At 34.3% G+C, this 8,000-nt stretch overlaps 2 protein-coding genes across 2 annotated transcripts; one reads left to right on the forward strand and one right to left on the reverse strand.

Moving 5' to 3' along the window:
• Positions 1 to 39: 39 nt before the first annotated feature.
• Positions 40 to 4,616, forward strand: LOC119193468 (parafibromin-like; the record flags this gene model as incomplete). Its single annotated transcript, XM_037447066.1, is given in 5 exon segments — positions 40 to 211; positions 435 to 552; positions 624 to 765; positions 1,282 to 1,423; positions 3,065 to 4,616. Coding segments are annotated over 5 exon segments (611 nt in total), but the record flags the coding sequence as incomplete, so codon positions are not given.
• A 636-nt stretch (positions 4,617 to 5,252) lies between these two features.
• LOC119193469 (b(0,+)-type amino acid transporter 1-like) lies at positions 5,253 to 7,924 on the reverse strand (the record flags this gene model as incomplete). The annotated part of the gene is given in 3 exon segments (XM_037447067.1): positions 5,253 to 7,317; positions 7,400 to 7,568; positions 7,775 to 7,924. Coding segments are annotated over 3 exon segments (387 nt in total), but the record flags the coding sequence as incomplete, so codon positions are not given.
• Positions 7,925 to 8,000: the final 76 nt, after the last annotated feature.

Below are 8,000 nucleotides of genomic sequence, written 5' to 3' on the forward strand. Positions count from 1 at the left end.
CAGCGTGCTCGATGAAAATATCTAATTGTGTGTGTGCAGAGAGCGGCCCCGTGCCGGGCACGCCGGGGCGGCGCGAGCTGCTGCCGGTGGCGGCGGCGCGCCTGCCGGCCGGCGGCAAGCGGCCCTCGCGCACGCCCATCATCATCATCCCCGCCGCCGCCACCTCGCTCATATCCATGTACAACGTCAAGGACATGCTGCAAGATCTTAAGTTAGTTACATTTCATTACTTTTCTTTCAAAAGCAGAAAGTCAGCAACTGAAATAATATGTCATAGTAATTGGCCACTTATTTCTTAAACACAAACTACAACGAATAATTCAAATGGAATCCAGGTTGAGTGCCAATATTTAAAAAAAAAAATTGGGTTGGAACATGTTTGTTTTGTATTATAATTTCATGTAAGTAATTGACTCTTGTGTGAATTTACACAGGTTTGTTACCGTCGAACAGAAGAAATCCGAAGGCACAGTTCGCGAGAATGAAGTATTATTGCAAAGAAGAAAAGGTGCCTCTGGTGACCACGTGCCAAATAATTCGTCAACTATTACAGTATGTATTTGAATCATTTCTTAAAAAAATAATCGTTGTTTTTTGCTTTACCCTTGTTTTAATCTTTGTAGGTACCTTACCGTGTAGTAGACAACCCCGGTAGATTATCCGCAGCTGAATGGGATCGCGTAGTCGCAGTATTTGTTCAAGGACCCGCTTGGCAATTCAAAGGATGGCCATGGGACGGAAATCCAGTACAAATCTTTGCTAACAGTAAGTTTGAGATTTGTAAAATTTTTATAAATTGTAAATGTGTCAGTAACAAAATATTAGGAGTCTTCTGCTAACTAAATAAGAATTATATAAAAGCTTGAAGATGACTTATATGATGAAATACAAGGATATTAAAATATTATTGTACACCTGTAACGACTAAGAATTAATTGTGCATACAACTTCTTTCATAAATAGTAACAATAGTACTATATTGGTTCATTAAAAGTCTGCTTTTGATTGATTGAACGAAAAGAATATGGATGTTGCTGATAAGTAAATTGTAAAAGTTTATTGTAGCCACTGTAACTACTGGACATAATGAGACATAACATCTCACGTCTCAGGATGGCGAGTGCAATGGAATACCAAACAATATTTTGTAATTCAAGGTCTTATCGCATACCATCAGGCGAACGGCAAGCTCGTCTCGTATTTCAAAGCAATAAAAAAAGCCGTTTTCAGTCATTTTTCATTTCATTACACATCGTAATTGACACCATCGTTTATTTACAGTATGTGCTTTCCATCTAAAATTCGACGAGATGAAGCTGGACGCGAACGTGGCGCGCTGGGCGGTCACCGTCCTCAACCTGAGTCGCACCAAGCGGCATCTCGACCGCGCTGTACTACTCGGCTTCTGGGAAACACTCGACAAGTAAGTGTATTAAATTTTTATTAAATTTTAAATTAAAATGGTAGTCAGTCGATTTATCGTATGTCTTTTAGGTAATACGTAATTAATTACTTGTTTTAATTATTTACTTTTTTTTACAATATCTTGACAGAATAAATTTTGTGAAGAGTAAGAAATGACACGGAGTTGTTTATGGTTATTTTCATCGAAACATATTTATCGCTCATTATTTTTAGTTATATGAAATATTGGTGTAGACAATATTCGAATAAGCGACTACAGTTTAATTGTTGGTACAATATCGTAGCCAGATTATTAAAAATACATGTTTGCTGTTGAGAACAACAAAAATAAAAGTTCAGTCGTCACAAATGTCACTTACTAAACAGAGTGTCGCCTAAAAATACTCTAAAACGTTGACTGCGACCCACACAACGATGTGTTTCCAAGCGGCCACACCGGGGCCGCATCACACGCCAAGCGCACCATAACACAACACTAAGGTGCGCGGGCACACCACTAGCGTGCAGAAATATGCACGCTACTGTAGGGCGGCAAAACACATACGCTGTGTTATGTTTAGCCGTTGCAAACACACTTGTGTGGACATGCTTATAACGCTCATTATCACACGTGTAGCGTATAATGCCGCATTAATGTTTTGGTTCGCTACGCGACCACAAGACAACGCGCCTAGCGTGTGGTAAGCCCTCACGGATAAGTAAAGTGCCTTATTCACGCTCCATGTTGACGTATAGCCAAAGTCAGACTCGATGTCCGATGCAAAATGACAGTGAACACTCGACGTACATCAATAATAAATATTAATAGCTTGCTGGATTGCACGATCCAGCGAGTACGCCGATGAACAGTGTTGCCAACTGGTCCATCTGATATGAAGCTAATAACTACATGCATCATAAAAAAATCTTAGATTCCTCGCTTTTTTTAAAGTAGCAGCAATTTTTATATAAGGAAAATACTAAAATGTCTGTAATTTCGGCGACCTGTTTTTTTTTAGGTCCCAATAGTCCTGTTTTGTTTTTAAATAGTGCAGCCAGCCTGCTAGTACGTATTGTTTGTAATTTAATGTGAAAAATCTATATGCCACTTTTCCGACGATTTCTTGTTGTTTTAGGTCTCAGGACTACTATTTTGCGTTTACAAAAGCTATCTTCTAGTCCGAAACCGAAAGATGCATCTAAATTGACAAAGATCTGTATAAATTATTTACGGATTGTAAAAATCTGTTTAAATATTTACATCCATCTCATATCTGTATCATGTGTTAAAAATCTGTATAAATTCAAATAACTGGTTATACCTGGCCGCACCGTCTAGCGAGCTGGATGCGAACACGATCGTGTGTACGCTACGAAGAAGGCACTTTATTTACTGATTTGGTATCCCGGTCAACATCGTGTGTGCTATTGGCAAATGATTTGCTGCAAATCTATATATTATTTTGAATATCATTGGTCGCAGTCAACGCGTTGCAGCTTTTATTAAACAAACTCGGTAATCATTCCCGTGTTATTACTTTTTGTAATAACACGGGATTTCTGTTTCTGTTTGATTGCGATAGTCGTTGAGTCATAAAATTCGTTATTCAAGTGTTTTAAATACAAGTTTCAACAATGTATGTAAACATTTTTGTTGCAGACATATGATGAAGAATAAGCCGCATCTTAGGTTTTAAGTTTGTTCTAGTTGCTATATTATATAGATTTATTATACATAGTATGTTATAGACTCCTCATTAATATCAGAATGCCTTCATATTGAGTATAAAACACACACTTCATACCATTTAAGAATTTGGCATACCTACTACAGAATGTGTATCTATATATCTATTTATGTACAGAATCCCGATCTTTAAAATCCAGCAGGGTAGTAAAAATCTTAATTGAAAATGATGATAATTTAAATATAGTTTCTCGGATGACATAATAAATGTCTTAATCGTAAGTAGGGATCATCCGCGGCGGAAATTGATAACGATCTCGATCGATATCTTAGGATTTGTCGCGGTAAATAGATCAGAATCAAGTTTGATTTCAACATATATCTATATATCACTAGTTTGTTTCCACGATGGATTTGGACATGGCCAACGAAAAAATCTATTTTTAATTTTGTGGAAGAGGACCCAGCTGGAATTTAATGCTCGTGAGATTATATTATGTACCTATATTTTAAAAACAGACTGATTGCTTAGGGAATAGTAGATAATAAATATAATACAATAAAGGATTATACTGTGTTCATTCATTCTCGAATAAGAAAAGAAATATGTAATTGAAAGTTGGTAAATAAATTTATAGATTTTATATATTTGACAATTCGTATTAGGATATTATAACACAAGAAGTAATGATTTCTGGATAGCTGTAATTATTCATTAAAAGTTGAATAATATTTAACGTTATTAGGTACAAAATATATCCTTGCTGTTTATTGTACCATGTCAGGATTAGTTGCTCATTTACTGCTTGTATTTATATTGGAAATAGAGCTTTTAAATACTTGTGAACATCATAGAGAAATAATTTATTGGTATATATAGTTGAATATACATTATTATTTGTCTTCTGTTTGTACATGTTGTATTGTTAGTTTTCAATTGTTATCCGATTAAATACGCTGATAAGTATATATGAAGCTATCGATTTTGAAATCTGTTCGTATGTACAAAAATAAACTATTGCAATTGTTTGTTAGTGTGTAAAATGTATGGACGGCAATCTTCAATGTTTTCTAATGCTCGTAAGTTTCAATATTGCTGACTTACTCGGAATATTATGGTGAGATGCAACACAACATGATGCATATTTTGCAAAAAACTCCTTTGGTCTTCTGTTCTAAAGCATTCAGGAACAGCTGATGTCATAGTGATGATGGTTATTGCTATTGGAACCGTCGACATTGTTCGTAAATTGTTTAATTCATTCAATACGTGGTTTAATGATACGTTGTGTTTAATCGTCACACATTTTATTTAACTTATAAATTGCAGTACTGTTACCACCAAAACTTTTTAATCGCTAACGTAATTATTTTACTTTTATAATAAAATTGTTTTTTTTTTTTGCTACCTGAAGGATATTATGTTTTGAGTAAATGGAGCATTGCCAAATTATTTTAAATGGTATTGAAATGTCTTCAGGCATGTGATCTTTGTTTAATGACAACAATAAATTGTTGAACATAATATCTTGTTTTTTTTTGTTAGAATGAGGTCAAATAATTAATTTTAAGATCAAAAGTTGTAAACGAAAGTGATTTTAAAATATATTATAGCAGAAGTAAAGAAGAATGACCACAATATTAACAGCACGGAAGTATTACGTACCTACTACAAAATGAACTGCGATTGCATCCAGTGTGTCTCTTGTTATTAAAATGAAAGGTGGCTAAAGATAAAAAAGGTATTAAGTATCAGTTCCTTCCACATGGTGAAATCCAGGCAAGTGGAAAAAATCTAGTTGCCGAGACGATGGTAGGAGGGTCAGATGAAGATCTGATGGACTAACATGACGATAAGAGCGTGTGGGTAGTACAGCCCAAAATAGACCAGAGTAGTCCAGGGACCAAGTTCAGTATTTGCAAGGTTATTACGGTCGCGTGGTTTGAGATGAACTTTTAATGATGTTCAGGGGTCATTTGTAGATCGAAGAAGATGACGACTGTAAGGCGTGGGCAGAGTAAGTTTATATGCTCTGAACGTGGGAGTCGCGAGTAATGAGATCGTTACGCAGTCTTGGGATTAGTTGCGTTCGTCAGGTGTCTACCGAATAATTTCATAAAAATAGATTGAATAATGTATTATGAACAAAATAAAATACCATTTGGGATTTATATCTTTATTTAAAATTTCATTTCAATGGTAGTGTATAACAATAAATAATTCTGTTCTCTTACAGAGATAAGTACACACATATTTATGTAAGTATAGGTTTGATATTATCTGATATTTTTCTGTAAACAAAATAAAACCATTAATTTCATCCACAACAATATCACATCGTTAGGTGTGTACTTCACGTGTGCCCGTTTTTGCTTAGTAGGTACTTTAGTAATGTAGTACGCTTAAAAACATTAAACGTTACGCGACACGATGTTTATATAGCACAATAATTTGGCAAATTATCAAAATTCAAAGCTTACAATATTAACAATAGCTCATAATATATCTAACATGTACTGTAAAATATCTGAACAAATCTCATCTATAATCAATAGAATATAAAAAATACCGCAATAAATATCAACGATTTCCTTTTGCCCCGGTAAGGAATGATAGGACCAAATTTTACCGGTCGCAAAGTTCATTCGTCGAAATAATTTCAAACTATTTTTAAAACACATTTTAGTCTTTGAAAGGGGATAACTAAGTTGTTTGTCTCCACCTCGGTCCTCGACGCGTACTTGTTATAACATGTGACACAATTTCATTGCAATGATTACGTTTATGTTGATACATTGAGCGTTGGTTTGCTAAATTATTTCGATTCGGTAGTAACATTTAACACTATTTAACATTGTTACAAAAATCATACCGTGTGAAATTTTTCCTCTGAACTATTCATGGCCGCTACCGTGAGCGTTTAGACTGCTAATAAAAGTGCTAAACCAACAAATTACCCACTTAGCACCTTGAAATAATTGATTCAACATTTTTGAACAATATCCCCTGTATACAGCTACAGTAAATTGATGCAAACTTTATAAAAATAAAAACAAATACTAAACTATAAATTTCTAAGGTTTCTACTAATGACACGATGAGCTATAAACTATGAGTTTAGCACAATCACTCATAGTGACGCGAATAGGGTTCCATGTCCTGCGGGTAGCACTTTGCCACAAGCATGCTCCGTCAATTACTACTCAAGGTAATTATAAATAATTGACATGAATGCATACAAAAGATATACCAGCTCAAAGGGTAACATAAAAATTGTATGTATAGAAATAAACGTGTCTACTCATAAGGTCCAATCGATTAACAATATAATTAGAAACTTAAATACCATGAGTAGCATATTTTTATGCATTTTCATCCTTCACTAGTGATTTTTATTGATTCAGCTCGACAAGGCTAAAAGTTGGTAAACTAAATAAGGTGACAACGCTACCTCGCACACATGACCCCATAGGAATGATTCGTGCAAACTAATGAAATGAGCGATGATTTCACTAATCAAACTAATTAACTCACATAAAGTATTATTGCCTTTAAACTTGAAGAAACAAACAGCATTTTAGGAAATGTTAAAAAAGAAATAATAGATAATATTATAGTGGACGTCCACATTTAAACATATAATTCTGGTTTTCCATGTGAAATTACCAGACCCATTAAATATTATATAATTAAATTGTTTATACAGACAAAGGTAGATACGCACAAAAAAATTACATGTAAAAAGAAAAAGTGATAATAATCACTTAAATAATAATTACTATAAATACATACTTGAAATCTTTCGAGATTTATTGTATTTGCATGAAAAAAGCAGCATCCAATTTGTTTGAGGAACATACTTATCAGTCGAAAATTATAACAACCAATCATAGATCTAACAACCTTTTTCACCACCTTCAAGAAATTCAAAACTTTTTCTGCTATCTAGTATTTTAGTGTAGGTACCTAGTAATTTTGAGAATTTTGAAAATAGTCTTACTTGAATAAACTATACAGAATAATACTTTTATTTTACGCAGTGAAAATATATTCAGTAAATGTGAAATAAATTATACTCTGTTAATATGATAACAAAAACAATATCTAACGTTATCAACTTGAAAGATGCTTTTTTAAAGTCTAGCGACAGACTCTCCTTAGTATTCGAAAGTTGTTGATGTTGGGACAACTTCCAGCACCAATTGCAGAAAAACAGTAATTTTATCTGAAAAGAGAGTGGAAATTAACTAATTGTTATAAAATGATGAAACAATTACGATATAGACATCTATATATTTAATTCTTACCCATAAATGGAAGTGAGTAACCCCATTTAACAAAAGGTAAATACACCAACAACCCGCCCAATATAAACGCAGCGGCATACAGGTACTCCCATTGCGGCTTGTCCAATATCGGTCCTATGACCAGATACGTCGACACCAACAGCACGATGTACGGAATAATTATTGGCACCTGTAGACGAATAATAATACTATATAGGAAAAATATTTTCGAGAACTTTGCATAATAGCATTTATTGTTGACGTCATAGTTGATATTAGACATGTTTCTAATTAGTAGTTGTGGTGGAGCTTAAATGAGAAGTTAACTTTAACTCTTCAATTTGCGTCAGGGTTTAAAGATAGTAAGTTTTGAGACATTGTGGTTTATATGGATACCTTATACGGACGCGGTGCGTGCGGCTTCGTGTATCTCATAACAATCAGTGCGAGCATGGCGCCGCCGTAGAAGATCCACGCCGTGAACGAGAAGAAGTCGATCAGTGAATCTATCGTCCCGTACAATACCATTGCCACGGCTATCAAGGACTGTAATAACAAAAAGCATTATATTACATTTATCTGAATAAACAACAGAAATAAAAGAACAGGAACTTACGTGGAA

The sequence above is a fragment of the Manduca sexta genome, unplaced genomic scaffold (genome assembly GCF_014839805.1).
Source record: "Manduca sexta isolate Smith_Timp_Sample1 unplaced genomic scaffold, JHU_Msex_v1.0 HiC_scaffold_567, whole genome shotgun sequence".
Classification (NCBI taxonomy): Eukaryota; Metazoa; Arthropoda; class Insecta; order Lepidoptera; family Sphingidae; genus Manduca; species Manduca sexta.